The 19,785-nt window shown below is 48.6% G+C and overlaps 1 protein-coding gene across 1 annotated transcript; it reads right to left on the minus strand.

The window, feature by feature from the left end:
* Positions 1–1,606: 1,606 nt before the first annotated feature.
* Positions 1,607–19,269, minus strand: rab3gap1 (RAB3 GTPase activating protein catalytic subunit 1). Its single transcript, XM_004080742.4, has 24 exons — positions 19,167–19,269; positions 19,033–19,088; positions 17,848–17,926; positions 17,636–17,768; positions 17,420–17,498; positions 17,043–17,162; positions 16,280–16,445; positions 14,793–14,892; positions 14,616–14,697; positions 14,310–14,378; positions 12,120–12,193; positions 11,113–11,205; positions 10,864–11,036; positions 10,225–10,326; positions 8,907–9,079; positions 8,662–8,716; positions 7,916–8,221; positions 7,701–7,838; positions 6,816–7,043; positions 6,396–6,492; positions 5,722–5,825; positions 5,194–5,306; positions 2,137–2,239; positions 1,607–1,923 (listed from the first exon to the last, which is right to left on the minus strand). Exons 1-24 carry the CDS (start codon positions 19,188–19,190, stop codon positions 1,717–1,719), a joined length of 2,874 nt encoding a protein of 957 aa, XP_004080790.1. The 5' UTR covers positions 19,191–19,269; the 3' UTR covers positions 1,607–1,716.
* Between the last annotated feature and the right edge of the window lie 516 nt (positions 19,270–19,785).

A 19,785-nucleotide genomic window follows, 5' to 3' on the forward strand; every position in this document is an offset into this window, starting at 1 on the left:
TGCATTTAATGATGGTACATCCTCCATGATGCGACATCTCCGCTCCGTTCATCATGTTGAAACTCCGCAGTCGGCAAATCAAGCCTTCAATCCACCTTGTATTGGTAATAAGAATATATCCAACTAATGGCACACTAAGAACTGAAACAGATAGCTCAGTGGAAAAATCAGTGACATGTGAATGCTGAGGTTCCGGGTTCGAGGCTCAGCTTCTATGAAGCATGTTTTTAGACTGTGGGAGCCAGAAAACTAGGGATGGGAATCGAAGCCCCATGAAGCTCTCATGGGGCTTCGTGTAAATGTGCCAGAAAAATGAATGAAGCATTTGGGGCTTCGAAACCACACAGAACAGCGGCATCTGGTGGCAGACAGGACATAAATCATCTACTCCACTAAGTTCCTTGCCCTTGTAACACTTCAGTGTGGAAATAAAACAAAGACAATGTTTGAAGATTTGTGAGAAGTGCTTGTGTTACATTGTGAATGCCATGTATAAAGTGAGAATGAGTGATTGTGAACCAGGGTCTAACATGACTGGGTGGGATACATGTTATAGATCTTTATTTAAAAACAGAATTTTCTCCACTGTGCTGGGCTTCAGCCTGTTTCGTCTTTGGCTGACGATTTCGCCAGCCTTGGAGAAGATCCTCTCACAAGGCACAGATGAAGCTGGTGTGCATAAAAACTTCATTGCCAGCTTGTAGAGATGTGGGTATAAAACCTTGTGGGTAACCCAGTATCTCAGTGGGTCCTGAGTCCTTGGGATGTGAGGTTCGTTTAAGTACCTAGAAGGACATTAATAGCCTATTGTCATGCACCAGTCTAAAATGAGCAGAAGTTATGATGAGGATTCTAATCTTTACTGTACCTCTAAACCTCCACTGTTGCACTGGCAGTTGTGCTGGTCACCTGCTGTTGAACCCCCACATGCCTGTCCAGCAGGGCCCAGAGACCACCATCTTCCTGCTGACTTGAAGGACCTTCTCTAGGTGGCGACTGTGGCTGTGCCTCTGGAAGTAGCGCCTGCATTGTTGCAGCACACTCTTTAGTGAGTCGCTCTATGGCCGTGTGGGCAGAGCCTTGGCTGCAGAACCCCAGCTCTTTAAACCTTGGGTCCAACAAGGTTGCCATTGACAGAGCAGTGACCTTCTCCAGAGCTGAAAACCTCTCATGGAGATTGTTCTTCAAGTTAGTGGCCAGTTTTTCACCAAGGAAGGAGAGCAAAAGATGCTTATGCTTCTGGGAATATGTTCTGTTCTGTTGTTTCCCGTGTATCGTAAGAATCAACGTCATGGTGCTGGTGCGTTGCTGATTTAGTTGATTTAGCAGGTTGTAGCTTCTCAAATCCGGATCCATGCAGTTTCTCCCGATGAGTGTGGAAACTCAAAAACATAACATTCATCCTCCAGATTCTCCGCTGGCTTCCCATGTTCCACAAATACCTACCATCTCTGCCTCCACAGAACTACACAAAAAGGTGATGGATGCTTCTCGTCTGCTGCTGCCGGACCTGAATGTAACATGAACGCTTGATGGTTTGACCTCCTCGTGGAGGCGGAGCTCTGAGACTACAGATCAGACATTGGGACAGTGAGACACAGCAGCGTTTGAGTGGTGGGTCTGCAGCCAGCTTTTATTTAAGAGCAGTTTTCTAGAGGAATGTGTTCAGCCAGGGTTCCCCCCGACAGACCGAGGGTGCTGCGGCTCATCAAGGCATCAGAAGAAGGATGTGTCTGAGGAGAAGGCCCCCGCCAGCCGGAACTCCTCCCTCATCAGCACGCAGAAGAGCCTCTGAGGCAGCGACCGGGAGTACGGCGCCGGCCGAGGGACGCACGTGCGCAGAAGGATCTCTCGGCCCGCTGGGGGTGGGAAATCCTTTTTGTCCCCTCCCACATCCTCGTCTGGCAAAGGGAGGAGCGCTGCCTGAAGGATCAGAGGTCAAAGGTCAAACGCAGCAGGACAAAGCAGTCAGGAACCAGAGTGTGAAGCTCATGAAATTAGAGCAGCTTAGGGAAGAAACACCTTTACATTAAAAGTTCACATCCCAACGCCCCTAAATATTACAAAGGCTGGACAACATCAGCACCAACCACCAGGGGGGTGGGCGGACACTCTGAGAAGGGTGGGGTTGCGTACCTGCTGTGCATTGACAAAAAGCCTGTGAATGATGCGGCCGGCTGGTCCCTGTCCAGCTCCGGTCACCTCCACCTCAGGCTCCTCCAGCAGGGAGCTCACAAACCTTTAAGACACAGGAGTTCTCATGAAGGTTCTGGAACCGCTAGTTAAAGAGGCAGACAGGGATGTAAAAGCACGTCATGCTGTTTCCACAGCAACATCGCTCACTCGACAACATACTCTAGAGGCCCAGCCTTCTTTCAGTTGAATCGATGGGATTTTAATGGCAGGAACGCTTCACATCGGTCAGTTTGAATTCTGGGAGCTGGAAGATAAACTCTGGACTCTCACAGTCAGGCTCCATCCCCACAGTCAGGCTCCACCCTCACAGCAAGGCTCCACCCACACAGCCAGGCTCCACCCACACAGCCAGGCTCCACCCACACAGCCAGGCTCCACCCTCACAGCAGGGCTCCACCCACACAGCAGGGCTCCACCCACACAGCAGGGCTCCACCCTCACAGCAAGGCCCCACCCTCACAGTCAGGCTCCACCCTCACAGCCAGGCCCCACCCTCACAGCCATTCCATCCTCACAGTCAGGCCCCACCCTCACAGCCAGGCTCCACCCACACAGCCAGGCTCCACCCTCACAGCCAGGCTCCACCCTCACAGCCAGGCTCCACCCACACAGCCAGGCTCCACCCTCACAGTCAGGCCCCACCCTCACAGCCAGGCTCCACCCTCACAGCCAGGCTCCACCCTCACAGCCAGGCTCCACCCTCACAGCCAGGCTCCACCCACACAGCCAGGCTCCACCCTCACAGCCAGGCTCCACCCTCACAGTCATGCTCCACCCTCACAGCCAGGCTCCACCCTCACAGCAAGGCCCCACCCTCACAGCAAGGCCCCACCCTCACAGCAAGGCTCCACCCACTAAGCCAGGCTCCACCCTCACAGTCAGGCTCCACCCTCACGGCCAGGCTCCACCCTCACGGCAAGGCTCCACTCTCCCGGCAAGCCTCCACCCACTAAGCCAGGCTCCACCCTCACAGTCAGGCTCCACCCTCACAGCCAGGCCCCACCCTCACAGCCAGGCTCCACCCACACAGCCAGGCTCCACCCTCACAGCCAGGCTCCACCCACACAGCCAGGCTCCACCCTCACAGCCAGGCTCCACCCTCACAGTCAGGCTCCACCCTCACAGTCATGCTCCACCCTTACAGCCAGGCTCCACCCTCACAGTCAGGCTCCACCCTCACAGTCATGCTCCACCCTCACAGCCAGGCTCCACCCTCACAGCAAGGCCCCACCCTCACAGCAAGGCTCCACCCACTAAGCCAGGCTCCACCCTCACAGCCAGGCTCCACCCTCACAGCCAGGCTCCACCCACACAGCCAGGCTCCACCCTCACAGCAGGGCTCCACCCACACAGCCAGGCTCCACCATCACAGCCAGGCTCCACCCTCACAGCAAGGCTCCACCATCACAGCAAGGCTCCACCCTCACAGCCAGGCTCCACCATCACAGCAAAGCTCCACCCACACAGCCAGGCTCCACCCTCACAGCCAGGCCCCACCCACACAGCCAGGCTCCACCCTCACAGTCAGGCTCCACCCTCACAGCAAGGCTCCACCCTCACAGCAAGGCCCCACCCTCACAGTCAGACCCCACCCTCACAGCCAGGCTCCACCATCACAGCCAGGCTCCACCATCACGGCAAGGCTCCACCCTCACGGCAAGGCTCCACTCTCACGGCAAGGCTCCACCCTCACAGCAAGGCTCCACCCACACAGCCAGGCTCCACCCTCACAGCCAGGCTCCACCCTCACAGTCAGGCTCCACCCTCACAGCCAGGCTCCACCCTCACAGCCAGGCTCCACCCTCACAGTCAGGCTCCACCCTCACAGCCAGGCTCCACCCTCACAGCCAGGCTCCACCCTCACAGTCAGGCTCCACCCTCACAGCCAGGCTCCACCATCACAGCAAGGCTCCACCGACACAGCCAGGCTCCACCCTCACAGCCAGGCTCCACCCTCACAGCCAGGCTCCACCCTCACAGCCAGGCTCCACCATCACAGCAAGGCTCCACCCTCACAGCCAGGCTCCACCATCACAGCAAAGCTCCACCCACACAGCCAGGCTCCACCCTCACAGCCAGGCCCCACCCACACAGCCAGGCTCCACCCTCACAGTCAGGCTCCACCCTCACAGCAAGGCCCCACCCTCACAGCAAGGCCCCACCCTCACAGTCAGACCCCACCCTCACAGCCAGGCTCCACCATCACAGCCAGGCTCCACCATCACGGCAAGGCTCCACCCTCACGGCAAGGCTCCACTCTCACGGCAAGGCTCCACCCTCACGGCAAGGCTCCACCCACACAGCCAGGCTCCACCCTCACAGCCAGGCTCCACCCTCACAGTCAGGCTCCACCCTCACAGCCAGGCTCCACCCTCACAGCCAGGCTCCACCCTCACAGTCAGGCTCCACCCTCACAGCCAGGCTCCACCCTCACAGCCAGGCTCCACCCTCACAGCCAGGCTCCACCCTCACAGTCAGGCTCCACCCTCACAGCCAGGCTCCACCATCACAGCAAGGCTCCACCATCACAGCAAGGCTCCACCGACACAGCCAGGCTCCACCCTCACAGCCAGGCTCCACCCACACAGCCAGGCTCCACCCTCACAGCCAGGCTCCACCCTCACAGTCAGGCTCCACCCTCACAGCCAGGCTCCACCCACACAGCCAGGCTCCACCCTCACAGCCAGGCTCCACCCTCACAGCCAGGCTCCACCATCACAGCAAGGCTCCACCATCACAGCAAGGCTCCACCGACACAGCCAGGCTCCACCCTCACAGCCAGGCTCCACCCACACAGCCAGGCTCCACCCTCACAGCCAGGCTCCACCCTCACAGTCAGGCTCCACCCTCACAGCCAGGCTCCACCCACACAGCCAGGCTCCACCCTCACAGCCAGGCCCCACCCTCACAGTCAGGCTCCACCCTCACAGCCAGGCTCCACCCTCAAAGTCAGGCTCCACCTCCACACTCAGGCTCCACCCCCTAAGTCAGACTCACTTCTTGAGCTCGGTGGCCTCGCTCTGGTCTTCATTGTTGAAGGTGAACTTGGCCTTCAGCGATCGAGCCTGAGCGATGGCCGTTTCCATTCCTGCCAGTTGCTTCACAAACTCCTGCAGGCAGACAGACTAGTTCAGGAAAAAATAACCCTAACCCATTTCATCATAGAAAGTCATTTCATCAAATATTTCAAAAACTGTGGGAAAAAAACAGAACTGAAAAGAAGAAGCTTCAATAATGATCAACTTATCAAATCAGAGAATTTATCCGCAGTTTGTAAAACTCTGAGGTGAATTTCTAACGAACTCCTGCTACTCTGCAGAAACTTCGTTTCTGTATCTAGGCTAAAAACTGCATATTTCTTGTTAAAAAGCTACAGGAAACACAAAATTGGATACCAAAAGATGTCAGAGTGGGACTTGAATAAAAAGCAGTTTTGTGGCTGTTAAGCATTTAGAATGAAAATGAAGCTGATGAGTGAAGATCCATCCATGATGAGGAAACGCCGCTGGACTCACTGTCACTAACCTCAAACCTCTTGTAGTCTAGGTTGGTGGAGTGCAGCAGCTTGTTGACCTGACTGGCAGCTTGTTGAATGCTTTTCCTCACGGCTGGAACATTCTCTGCTGCCTCTGAGGCCCAGGAACAAATATGGAGGAATGATGATTAAAACAAAAGAAGGAAATGTAAAAAAGAAACGTTTGAACTCTGGATCAGACGTTCAAACTTGAAGAGATCTAGAGGAAAGGTGGTATTTTAAAGGTTCTTTGAAGGCTTGTGCCTCTAGTTTTCTCCTCCTGTTATAGCTCTTTTTATTGGGTTTCATTTGGTTTCAGTGCAGGTTGGCGGGGGCTTCTCCTGGTTCCTCGTCCTGAGGTTCTCAGTCACAGCTGCCAGACATCGTCCGTCTCCAGTCCTCAGGGTGGGTGCGTCCCCCATGTTTCCCATCATGCAGTTCTTTTCTCTCTTACAGACCTCTCGCCCACAACAGGTGGCGATTTTTAGTTCCTAAATCTTGACGATACCACCGGGTTTGTGTGAGTTTTTCCTACTGCCAATTCTACATTCAGCAGAACAGATTCTGTTTCTCTTATTTCCAAAAAAACGGGATTTCCTCTCGTGCAGCAGCATCTCTCCATTGATGACGATACGCTGTGGTCAGAACCTGACAGCAGGGCTGGTCTATGAAGAAGAAGTCTCACCCTCCTGCTTCAGTTTGAGCAGAGCAGCGTGGATCACACAGGAGAAGAGATGACAAGCCACATCTCCTGGTTTCTGCATTGCAAAATAGTGCAGGACCTGAAAAAAACAGAACAAAGATGGATCTAAAGCCCATCAGCTGCTCTTCTTCAGTTCAGAAAAAGAGAAAGACTTAAAAAAATCCCTGTAAGTGCAGAACATCAAAGCGATGTTGTTCTGCACAATGCACAAGCCTGAATATTGATGTCTGTTTCCCGCCTTGTTGTCATTGTTGATGATTATTGTGAGGAATCATTAAAGTGATGAATCTTTTCTCATATATGAGTATCATTCATCCTCATTGATAAATAACAAACTGAACAAAAGTGTTATTTCAGGGGGGCCTTTCAAGCAGGTCTGAGGAGCCCTGACCATGAAGGTACCTTCTCTGCCTCCTTGGTGTCATCGAACAGTCTTTTCTGGCGGCGAGCGGGTGTCACTCTGGCAGTCTCCCACGCCTCCACCCACATGTTGCCAGCGATCTTCATCCTGGTGCTAAGCTCTCCTCTGGTGACCTTGTTGCCCTTCTCATCCACCACCTCCTCCATGACGTAGTCTCTGGGTGAGTACCAGCGCACAAAGTCCTCCAGGACGCAGCCGGGGTTCGCTGCCTGCAAAGATCAGAAAAAAAAGCTTTTTTTAAAAGACTTTGAATGTGAAACCTTAAGAAAGTCCACAGAAGCTGCCTCCATCAAGCTACATACACACTGGGCTTTCTTGAACGCGGTTTGAGCTCATGGTGTTCACACTGGGCAAGCAGGGAGGGGCTTCTTCCTCTTTTTCTGCTCTTTACCAGAGCATGTTTGCGTCACTGTGGGGAGTTTCACTGCATCCCTATCTAACCTCAGTCTATGACTCATCCAAGTTGCACCTGGTTGAACGCAGAGCCCGAAAACGGTCGGAAAATACTTGCCTAGCTATGCGTAAACGGGAGAGTTTTGAACACAGAGGCCTGAACGCGTCTTTACATAGACTTCCTATTGGACGGGGCCTCCTGAACGCGCGTTGGCGAGGGCGGTGTGAACGTAGCGTTACACTTTGTTTCCTATACATGTCGATCACAGCAAACACTTCCAAAATCTTTCTGTTCCTTTACTAATGATATCTGTGCTTATATTTTAGAGATAATAATGAATCTATAGCATTAAATATTTGTGAAGACCTGTCAGAAACAGTGACTTCATTGCAGAACATGCTGCAGGAGTAACCCGCAGGCGCCTGCAGGTTACTCCGTGTTCACGTGAACGCCACGTCCTGCTGGGTCGTACCTTGAAGGACTCCATGTCTGAGAGCAGACAGGCGCTCTGCATGCGAGCGCGCAGGTGCGTCCCTTCGGCCGTTGTTCCCAGTTTGGCCAAAACCTCAGACTGCTCCTCCAGTTGATCCTCCGTCATGGGGGCGGGCTCCTGACAGCCAATCAGAAGTCAGTGTGTCTCTGCCCACAGTTCTGGGACTGAACTCAGCAGAAAAGGGTGGGGGGTACCTGCGTGACGGGGACGTAGAGCGGCTCTGAGGAGTGCAGTAGCGTCAGGTTGTTGTAGGGGTGGAGCCGGCCCTCCGCTCTGCTCGCCCCATTCTGCCCCGCCTCCGTCTGGGGACCGTCCTCCCCCTGCTCACTCAGACATTCATAGAACTCCTCCTCGCTGTCGCTCCAGGACTCCCACGACTTTCCCTGACTCGTTTCTTTGGCGCTGAGCTCAGACTCCGCCTCCTTGCTCTGCTTGGTGGCCTCCTGAGCTTTGCGAGCTTCGTCTCTGGCCCTCCTCCTCTCTATGCAGCAGTTCAGCATCTGTCCAGTGACCACAAGGAGTGAATGGATGTTCAGGTTACAGGGGATCAAAAAAGCGGCATATGCCACAAAGATCAACATCTCAGAGGGTTTGGAGGTTAACAAATCTGAGAAACTGACTGAACTCCGTGAGCTCCGTCTTTCGTCTGTCTTTAGATTTTCTCCAATGTTTAAGCAGTTTTATAGTATTTTCAACAACTAAATAAAGTTTCACCATCAAAAATCCAAACTCCAAATGTTTCCACCAGATCAGAAACAAACTGGTTTTGGATTCATGGCTTTTTGCTGATATTGTGCAAAAAGAACTTTAGATAAATCAGACACAGAACTCTATATTTTTTTAACAAAACATTTTTCAAAAGGTTTATTGAGAAGCTTTTAAATTGCCAGCTGTCAGGTAGCTTCAACGGATTTCCTTCTCACAAAGACATTTTTCTTACCTGCAGCTTCTGATGCAGAAGACAGCAGCGAAGGTCAGGAGGTCCAGCCTCTAAGCTGCAAGAAAGTCCACATTCCTTATTTCATGGAGGCAGAAAGCAACAAACAGCAGCGATTCATCTGGTTTTCCTCTTTTCTGCCATCTCTTCTGTCCTGTTTAGCCTCAAGTTGGATAAATGTAATTATCAAAAGAAGTAAATGAGCGAGGAAAGCTGACGCCTCTGTGAAGCTCCGTTGTGCTACAAACCCATAAACGAGGCAGGTGTTCTCCCAGCGGTACCGCAGCTCCAACACAAACTCCTGCCACAGGTGAGCCACGCCCGCAAGGCCGCCGTAGCTGTAGTTGACTAGAAAGACGCACAACGCCAGGCGGTAGGTGAGGCTGTCAGGGGGGGCCGACTTCAGCTGCAGGAACAGGCTCTGAGGAGGGAGCAGAGACATAAACGATGCCCCCGTGAGGGCAACAGGCAGGACAGAGGGCAGGAAAAGGTTTGTCTTTAAACCCTTCAACACAAAACGGTAGTAAACATTCATTTGTCCAGTTTAAATAAATCCTAATAGGGAACACGAATCAGTAACCAATTCAGACAAAAATACCATAAAACGTTCAAATCAGACACAAATCACTTCTTTGGGGAGTTTCTCATCAAGTACTTGAAGAGATTTACCATTTCGGATTGTTTGGACATTGCAACAAACCTTAAGGCGCCTAAATCCTGCTTTTCTTAAGCCTCTCAGAGTAAACTAGAACCGTAAATAGGATCCTACATGACCTTTGGCATACTAGAGAACACATTCTTTTAGTAGATATTTGTTCTTTTTGCAGCTCATTTTCCTACCCGGAAGTAAGACAATCTGACTCCGAGGCTCCGCCTTTCGCTCCTTGTGGGTGCCGCCCATTTCATGATGTCAACCTCGGCAGCGTTTCTGCGTTTGTCCCACGAAAACAAACAACATCCGAACTTTTGCAAAGATGCGTATTGTGGAGCCGTCCAAAACCCACAGGCTCCGTGGGTGTGAGTGTTAGCCTGGGGGGCGTGCCGAGGGGCCGTGCGGAGGGGGCAGTTCCCCCACCTTCGTTTTCGTGGGCTGCTGCTCAGAGGGCAGATTTTTAGAGGAATACTCAGAAATCCATGAGCACATCCAAACACCGCTTTGGATTGTTTTATGTGAGGAATGATGACACTTTAAAGCTCAATATATTGATTTTACACGACATAGGTGCTTTAAATATTTCACTACAGCAGTATCAAATCTGAGTAAGGTCTCCCTTCATGCTGTGCTCCTTCAACAGAACATATTTCTGTCTTAGGCCAGATGTTATGTAATTTCCGTAGCTGACCGGCGACTATTGATGGCGTCATTGAGGGTCGTCTGAATTTTTGAGGACACTTTCCATAACTCTCTGCTTGGAGGGCTAAATGTAGGGGTAGGTGGGGGAAGAACTCTGACTCTGCCTCGCTTAACGGTCACATTTTTTTAAATAGCTTGTCGGCTCCTTCCTCCTCGTCTGGTCTCCAACTTCCCTTTGGTCGTTACAGAGAGAGAAAGGAGGTCAAACTCACCTCCTCGGCGCTCCACTCCTTCTCTGCCGTCTTGGAGTTCAGACTCGCAGCTTTGTCCTTCAGACTGTCGGATTTCTCCACAGCAGCATCTGGGAACAGAAACTGAGGACAGGAACAGACTTAGACGGCCAGAAGAGAAGAGAATCCTTCAGGAAGCTGCTGTGATTTTCACATCAAAGGGGTTTCTGCAGAGATCAAAGAAGATTTGAAATGAACCCATCCAATCAAAGTCAGATTTTAATTCCATGTCTCATTTTTCTGTTGATTTCATTTCTGCTCGTTAGTTGATTCTTTTGGATTTAGTGATTATTTGATCCACAGATTTGTTTTCAGCCTCAGAAACACAAAACCAGTTCAGATTTGATCAGAAGGCCCCCCCCCTTCAGCTGCCTAAACAATCAGTCCTGCCCCCTAAAGCCTCTAAATTGTGGGCGGAGTCTTTGCAAACAGCATTGCAAATAAAAAATTAAAGCTTTAAATAAATAAAAATGAGTATTATTAAAAATGCGTATCCGATCATTTGTAATGGCCTTCCACTCTGCTGTTCTCATTTGCCACCCTACATAACTCCCATATCAAATGTTCTAGCTCGGCCCACCGCTCAGATGGAGGGAACGCCTCCACCTTTGTCAAACTCACCAGAAGAATGGAGTTCAGGATCTCATTGCTGAGCGGCGACTCGTGGATGTGGCGGCGGCGGTGGATGCGTTTGCGTGCGCTGTGCACCATGCTGGACACGGACAGTCTGCTGATGGGCACGGCCGCCGCCGGCTCCGTCAGCTTGGACAGAGCGGAGCTGATGTCGCCCGTCTCTGCGGGGGACAACCACGCATCAAACACCACGCCGGAGCTCTCGAGACGAGCAGCGGCGTGAAGCAGGAAACCCACCTCTCCCCTCTTCGTCTGTCAGGCCTATGCCCAGAACATCCTCCACAGACTCCTTCCTGCAGCACAGCCTGAAGAACTCAGTCAGGTATTCTCCTGCAGGAGGAAAGAAACAGCATCAGGGAAGCTCTTCACCCACAGTTCAACTGATCCCCCGTCCTTCAAATTTACTCTCTTCATGACAGAAATGTTCAAACCATTTACCGATACTGCGTCTGAGAACTGCTGGTGTTTCAGCAGGAAGAACCCGCTGGCTCCAAAAAGCCTAAATTCCATAGCCTCCCATTGAGAGGTAAATAGCCATTATTCAGTAACTATTCAGTATTCGCCACACGTCTTCATTTCGGTGCGTCCCTAGTCTTGATGGATCTAATCAACAGCCTTAAAACCATCAAAGATTGTAACTTCAAGGAATTGATGAATGTATAACTGAAGGAGAATGACTGAAGACCATAAACCACATGAATAAAAAACGTTTCTGCGCTGGTGGGTCTATTTTATTCTTTCTATTCAAGGAAGATGTCAGCATTCGAGTCGTGTCTCCATCACTTGGACGAACTTTTTTCACCAGAAAATGAAGTGGAGTTTTAGTGTGTGGCAGTGCTGAAAGTCTGAGAGAATCGAAAGGTTCAGGCGACGTAACTTCAAGCATCAGTCCAACCAAAGCAGACTCTCCTTCTTCCATGATCAAGATGAGGAAGGTCAAACGCAGCAGCTTGGCAGGTGTGGTTCCTCTGTTTACCCCTAAGGGTTTCTTTAAATAAACCTTAAGACATGAAAGTATGACAGCATGAGGTACAAACTAAGACGAATGAAAAGCTGAGCACCTAAACGTCTCCTTGTTCCAGTTTGCAAAGGTCTAAACTGCTGCAATAATCTTCCACTTCCGAGTGAAACGACTGCAGACAAATGTTTGCCTGGAGCTTTTTAGATCAGAATCTGCCCCAACAAGACGGCCTCAAACCTCCGCCCCTGAAAAAGCACCAAGGAAACCCCGCGCTCCTGCTTACCCAGCAAACACTGCGGGTTCTCCGCCATCCGCACTCGTACAGACCAGTGAGGAGCCTGGAGCGGGTCCAGGTCACTGTTGGACACAAAGCGGAGACACCAAACTGAAGAAAACTCATATAATACAAACAAACTGGAAATCTAGATTGACTCATTCAAAGAACAGAAGCACCAACATCTGCTTTATTCCCCACTAAACATGCAGAGCAGGGGTCTGCAGCCTTTCACAATAAAAGAGCCATTTGGCTCAGTTTGTTACAAACCAAAACCCGGTGAGAGCCACACAGTCCACCGAAAGAAAAAAAAAGTTCTTATAAAGTTGCCTCATCCAAAACTAACTGAAAAACTGCAACATTGGGTGCTATATCCGCTTCTGATCTGGTTGAAAAAATATAATTCAGGGTTTTAAAACACTTTTTTATGTTTCTGTGGCCTTTAGGACATTTCTGTATAAAACTGTTTTAAAATTTAACAATTGAAGTTAAACTGTGATGCTTTTTCTATACAAAGTTTATGTTCTTTGAATGTTAAAGCAGCACATGCATGTTTGTTTCAAAGTAAAAGAGGCCCAAATACGTGTGTTAAATAAGATAAGATCCTCCTGCTGCAGCAGAAGAGCCAAACATGATATTTTCTATTTTTAGGACTTTTGCTGTGGCTTCAACTGACGAGTTAAAAACAGAAATGACTAAACTAACTCAAACAAATTCCCCAAAACAATATTATCAATTGAAATTGTTTTTTTCCTTCAAAGCCAACACAATAGAGGGCGAAAAGAGCCACAAGGTGCAGACGGACCCCTGATGCAGAGTTTACTGCACAAACTGATAACAGGACAGTCCACAAAAACAAAAGACACAATTCTTGGTGTAGAACTTGATATCTGACAAATGGTAGCTCATTGTTTCTTCCCAGCCTTGATTTAATTCACCAAATGACATCAGCTTAACAGCTCAGGCTAAGTCTGAGGTCCTTCTCTACTCTATTGTGCTTTTTTTTCATTTTGCAGAGCTGTCCAAATCTACAATTCCAAAACCGAGTGCCCTTTAAATTTCCCAGAAGTCCCTGCAAAACCTCGATGTGCATCGATGCTCACTGGACTGGCGGATATAGACCACAATGCATTGCTTTGTAACAATTGTTGTGGGGGAAAAAGTATTTTAATTACATTTTTTGTTAACCGTCATCGTTTTCCTCATCAGAACACAGCATTGATAGTCTTCATAAATGTTCACACTTATTGGGTTTTTACGTCGTGAAATCAGTGACGTCATATTTAGGTTAAGAACAAAAAAGCAGTGAAAATGTCTGAATTGCTTTTAAAATCCGGGGCACTAGATGTTTTTTTAGTGTTTAGGGAGAAGGGAGGGAATTCAAACAGCCTCAGAGTTCAAATGTTTTTCTTACTATCGATGAATTACACTAAATCATAAACAAAGAAATAACTGATTAGGCATTTTTATGATGTTCAACCACAAACTACTGCAGCTTCTGCAGAAATAAAGTCCAGAAAAAGGTTCAAGCCGTATTTTTTCTGCTAGAAATTTGCTGTTTTTTCCTCTGAACTCAGATACAAATATCAGCACATCATCAAAACCTTAAATGAGGATAAAAGGTTTAGAAAATCAGAAACGGAAAATGTTATAAACCAATGGAGGCAGAGTCAGAGCAAACTCCACAGAGCTGTGCTAGAGTCCAGAGCCCCCCCACACTCACCCCACATGTCAACCCTCTGGGATTCAATCAATTGGTTTATCATTTAATTAAAGGGCCTCTAGCATCTAATCCATTTTTTTAGCATTTTTCAAAGACCCCCTTTAAAAAAAAAATGTTTTTGTGCTGCACAACTTCTCTGGAGTGATTTCCCTGCAGTGCAACAATCCTTTGTGCTATCCTATGGGGTCCAGATGACCCCCCCCCCCTTCCATTGAGGTGTTCTTCCTACCATGACAAAGGTGGATAAAGGTGGAAAGATTTCATGTAATCCATGGACACCAGTGAAGATCACAAATCATTGAAGAAAAAAGGTTCAGAGCACTGTCTAGTGGGTCTAGATGACCCACCTCCCAATGGTAAAGTGCCTTGCAGGCATGTTAACATTGGGAGTGGGGTCATCTGGACCCCACAAGACAGCACAAGGGTTGATAAATGTGATCCAATCCAACAGACACACACCTGCTGAGCCCTCTCACCTGTACACATCGTTGTCCACGACGATGCCCTCTGTCACGTGAGGCCAGGTGGCAGCAAGGTGAAGCTCACTTCAAGAAGACAACACAACTCACACAATTACACACAAGAAATCACATCATCATCACATCCGTGAAGGTTTCTCAGCTGGATGATTTGCACCTTTGCTCTGTACTGTAAGTCTGGCCTCCATGCATGACAAAAAAAACAAGGCTTGTTGGTTGTCAGTAGAACAGTTTGGCCCCGCCCACACTACTGCTGTTGCTCCAGCTGATGGTGTTCATGGGGGTTTGCTAAAAGGAACCTACCTGATGGATTCCTCACAGGCTCCAAACGGAAGCTTCCCAATTTCAACTCCTCCAACCTCGCCACCGAGGAGCGCGTCAAAGTCTGCAAGAAGCGGCTCCAGTCATGTGCCGTTCAGCCTTGACTTCTCTGGACGCTTTAGTCTGCTTTTCAGGAATGAAAGCTATTTTTCTGCCTACCTGGAGGCTGCTGGGGCCAAGAATACTGCTGCCAGTCCTGCAGGACGTATGTAAAACGAATGGCGATGTCCACTGGAGGTAAAGGGAGCATGTTACAGCCCTGACACAAGACACAAACACAGACATGATCAAGTCAGTAGGGACTGCTAGTGTTAAAAACTGGGCTTCAATTCACCCCCCAGAAAATGCTGCAGACTGAGGTCCGTGTTCAGGTAATAAAACTTCCTCCCATTATCCTCCAAGTCCGTGTTGTTAGGAGACAGACGGACGGGAGGCTTTAGCTCAGCAGATGTTAGCAGAGGAGGAGGAGCAAGGACAGATCCATGCAGGAGCTCCTCTGAAGCTACAAAGCACACATTTCCATGTTTGACTCACAGAATGGGATTCTTTTGGTCCTTATCTGAATATATTGCATGACAGGTGAAGATGGAGGCCACCTTGACTCCCACAACCTCCTGTAGCTTCTGCTGACTTGTGGGTTTACTCTGTGGCCCAATGAAACGGCTTTATTCTTACTTCTGTGTGTTTTTCTGACTTTTCTCATCTATATCTTTCCTTATCTGTGTTGATGCCTCAGTCACAGCTACAGTCTGTCTGCGACGTGGCCCGTATAAAATATCAAGCTTATAGACTGCTCAGTTGCTCACCTGTAGAGTGAAAATGTCCACACACAGGTCGTAGTGAAGACGTCAACAGCACGTAAAGGTAAAGAAGGGGGAAGTAGGTGAGACGCAGGCGTGTCGTACGCATTTCTTTTTTTATCCCCTCCCTATAATCATGCAAACTGGACAAGTTAGTGCTGTTCACATGAGAGGCGTGTGGCGTGTTAAAAAGTAGGTAATGAGACAGTGGAAGTGTGGTTTTGTGTAGACATCCTTCGGTTAATAAGGCATCCTCTGCACACCGCTGAGTGAGGGGTCAGTCCTCACACCTCACTGAAGACTGATAGAGTGTGGGGTAAGGACAGCGTACAAAAGCATCACCCGTGGATCATAAGTGCGTGTAGCCTGACAGATACGTCATGATACATTTACCACGAGCATGTCTATCGTCTGTATCTTCTATTACCAATGAGTCTCAAGGGAACTGCAGGAAACACCTGTGCTCCCTTTAAGCTAAAGCCCTTCCTCTCTATGACCAACAACAACCCCAAAACCCACCACCCTTTAGGGGTCAATCCTATCCAATGACTATTGCGTAAGTCTTTATTTACAAGTGGGTCAGGATGTCAATCACATCCTCTACTATGGGTGGATGATGCAACTAATACCTGTGTGGGAAACGGGGGCTTCACCCAAGTTTCACTGCAGGAATAAAATGTTCTTCACCTTTATTCTCACATATACAGACATTTTTCCTTCATTTCCAGAATTTTTGTGAGCACATTAACGCGCCTCTGGGCTTTCCAGCAGGAGTGTTGGTGAAGGTTCATCTCTATTAAAGGATGAGGAGACGGTTTCCTCTGACAAGAAGAGCTTTCAACTCACTATCTTAGACTTAAAGATGTCCAGCAGCCCGGACAGGTGGTTGTACTGGCTGGGTACTCTTCGCAGGTGGACGATCTCAAAGTCTGTACGAACTCCTGGTCCTTGGCACTCCCCGGCATAGATGCGCCTCCACTTCTGCTGGATCTGGACAAACACCGGGACCTGACTGAATCCAAGCACACAGTGGGAGGAGATGTGAGCCCAAAGGTCTGTGTTCAGGACAAAGAAACTCAATAAATTCTAAGGAAACTTCTTAAGACAACTTTTTGGTTTAGTGACTTTGTAGCCGTCAGTAGCTGCAGCAACAGACGCAGCTACTGATGCAGACGCAGCTACTGTTGCAGACGCAGCTGAAGATGCAGATACTGATGCAGCTACTGTTGCAGATGCAGCTACTGTTGCAGACGCAGCTGAAAATGCAGCTACTGTTGCAGACGCAGCTACTGTTGCAGATGCAGCTACTGTTGCAGACGCATCTGAAGATGCGGTTACTGTTGCAGACGCAGCTGAAGATGCAGCTACTGTTGCAGACGCAGCTACTGTTGCAGACGCAGCTGAAAATGCAGCTACTGTTGCAGACGCAGCTACTGTTGAAGACGCAGCTGAAGATGCAGCTACTGATGCAGCTACTGATGCAGCCACGAACACAGCTTTGTTATAAGATCACCTCAGACTAACGCATTCTATTCAAGAAATGATCAGCAGATCTGACACTGAGTGTGTGTGTCTGACACACAGTGTGTGTGCTGTAGTGGGCGCTCACCAGCCACTGTTTGACAGGGATATGGAGACGGAGCTGAGGAGCAGGTTGCACTTGGACTCGCTGATGATGGCCTCGCTGTTGGTTGCAGGGGTGATGACCACAAACTCCTGCAGGCCATACCTGCCCCCACAAACACAGACAGGAAATGAACAGGAGCACCCCCAACCCAATGGGCGTTAGTACAAAGGTGAAGACCCTCTCTGATGTGTTTGTGCCCACTCCAGGATCTGGGAGGCATTTTTCAAAATCTCAAACTATTTTCAAAGGTTCCTTTCCAATTGAAACTCCAGAGCTAACAAAGCGTCTCTATCGGGTCTCCCCGATACGCCTGCAGATGTGTTTCAGGTTTGAAAGAGTCATGGCTGCATGAAACTCACCATCTGACCAAGCAGTGAGCTCGTGGAGGGAAGTCATTCTGCATGCAAAGGAGGTCCTGCATGGCTGCAGGTAATGCATCTGCACCCAGAAAAACATGTCACATCAAAAAGTGAAGCCAACAGAGTCAACATAAATTAGACAGAGAGGAACTCCTTTCAGACTCAAAACGACAGACCAGAGCTGCAGGCTGTACATCTGAAGGTAAACACCTGTACCTTCTGCCTGCTTGTCCTGCTCCTCATTATTCTTCGACTCTTTTTTCAGAAGGTAGTGTGTAATTAGGAACTTGAAGTCGGCGAAGTGGATCTCCTTGGACTCCTCTTCCCATGAGCCCGTGGTGAAATCCCCCTGCAGTCACCCAAACGCACCACTGTGAGTGACGGCGCAGAGAGCCCAAAGACCCCAACCCCACGGGAGACCAGATCACCTTCTGTGGAGCGGACCTGTCCACGGAGCTGTCAGTCAGCTTCCAGTCGTTCAGCACTTCTTCAACTCTGGACACAAACCTGAAGGAAAGAGTCTCATCAGTGCTGCCCACTTAAATACACACCACACACACACACACCACACACACACCACACACACACACAGGGACTGGACTTCAATCACTTCATTCACTCATCAAACTTAAATCCTCCATTCCTGCTGGAGAAATGACTTCCTGCTTGATGAGCTTCTTTGATTCCTTAAAGAATTGTGTGAGTACTGTATGTACGCAGTACTGTATGTACGCAGTACTGCAAAAAAAGTACTTTTGTGATCAGGAGTAATTACACTTTCAAGAATACTGCATCATTTTCTATCTACTTTGTCCATTTTTCTTCTTTTTTTAATGTATTCATTGATAGAATTAATCTGAAATGGTTTTAATGTTTCTGTTTTGTAATTTTTTATGGCAATATTCGATTATTTTTATAATACTTGAAAAAAATCAAATCATGTTAAAATATTTTCTTCAAAAAAATGTTTGTATTTAATTTTTGTCAACATTGTATATATAATAATAATACATTTTATTTGTATAGCACTCTATACTCTGTATAGTACTCTATAAAGGTACAGTCATGCCCAAACATTCTCAAAACGTTTGGCCATGACTGTACCTTTATAGAACATTACAGACTAATGTTTGCTGAGGGGGGCAGACAACACAGCTCACAGCTTTAATATAATAATATAGTTACAACGTTAACTACATTTGTTTGTGTTTTTTTGATGGAAATCCTTTTATTTTGAAGTCTTGGAAAAACGTCCTTAACTGGAGGTGGGCTGACAGTCAGGGAATTCCATTTTTCTCATGATATTTAATACCACATGTTTTCTGAAGCCGTTTGAACTGTAATAATGTGTGCATGAAGGTGTGACGTCATTTCGATTTAGAACAGTCAGTTAAACTGAAGAGAAAAGTTGTTGCCGGAAGAGAATGATTAGCGTCATGACGTCATTCGCTGCTTACGTTGCAGTCAGAATAGGACCAAGATCGACAACAAACACAGGAATTATAAGGAAGAAGCATTATTAGAAAAAGAATGCACTTAATGGGGTGAAGTTACGCATGCATGGTTGTGGCCACAGAGCGGCGTTTCTTTCTGACGTCACCACGGCCGCTTACCGTTCCCACTCGGACGCGGTGGTGAAGTCGGTGATCTCAAACACGTCAGCCTCGTGCTGGAACACAGAAAGTACGTTACCCACGCGCCTCTGACACCTGTATGACGTCACTTTGATAACAAACCATCAACCCACATCGCTGTCAGCCGCCATCACCATGACCGCCGCGGATGTTGTTGATGCTCTTCTTCTTCCTCTTCGCTCTGTCGGACGGAGAAAAACCCAGCGCCTCTCTAGCGCCCCCTACAGGGTGGATTAAATATTAAACACACTTTTTTTTTCAGACTCAGATGTGGTCCATAGAAAAAGATACAAATACAGTATACATAATAAAAAGTAAAAAGATGTAAATTAAAAAGAGTATAATCGCTGTATCCAGTGTTTCCTCAGGGCAGAAGTGTAGCGGCATGAGCTTCTTTTGGGATCAGTCAGAGACATGATGATTGAGTTCTTAGATTTGTCCAGGCGTTCCATAAGGCCGTATGTTTACTGTAAAGATGTTTACTATGTTTACTATAAAGATGAGAAGATAAATGAAAGCAAATAATGTAATCTTTTTGATATTATGATTGCTCCTAATCATCTTCTTCTTTCTCTTTCGGCTTTTCCCATCAGGGGTCGCCACAGCGAATCATCCTTTTCCACCTCACTCTATCATGAACATCTTCTACCCTAACATTAGCCAACTTCATGTCCTCTGTTAAGACATCCATGTATCTCCTCTTTGGCCGTCCTCTTGTCCTCCTGCCAGGCA

The sequence above is a fragment of the Oryzias latipes genome, chromosome 19 (genome assembly GCF_002234675.1).
Source record: "Oryzias latipes chromosome 19, ASM223467v1".
Lineage (NCBI taxonomy): Eukaryota > Metazoa > Chordata > Actinopteri > Beloniformes > Adrianichthyidae > Oryzias > Oryzias latipes.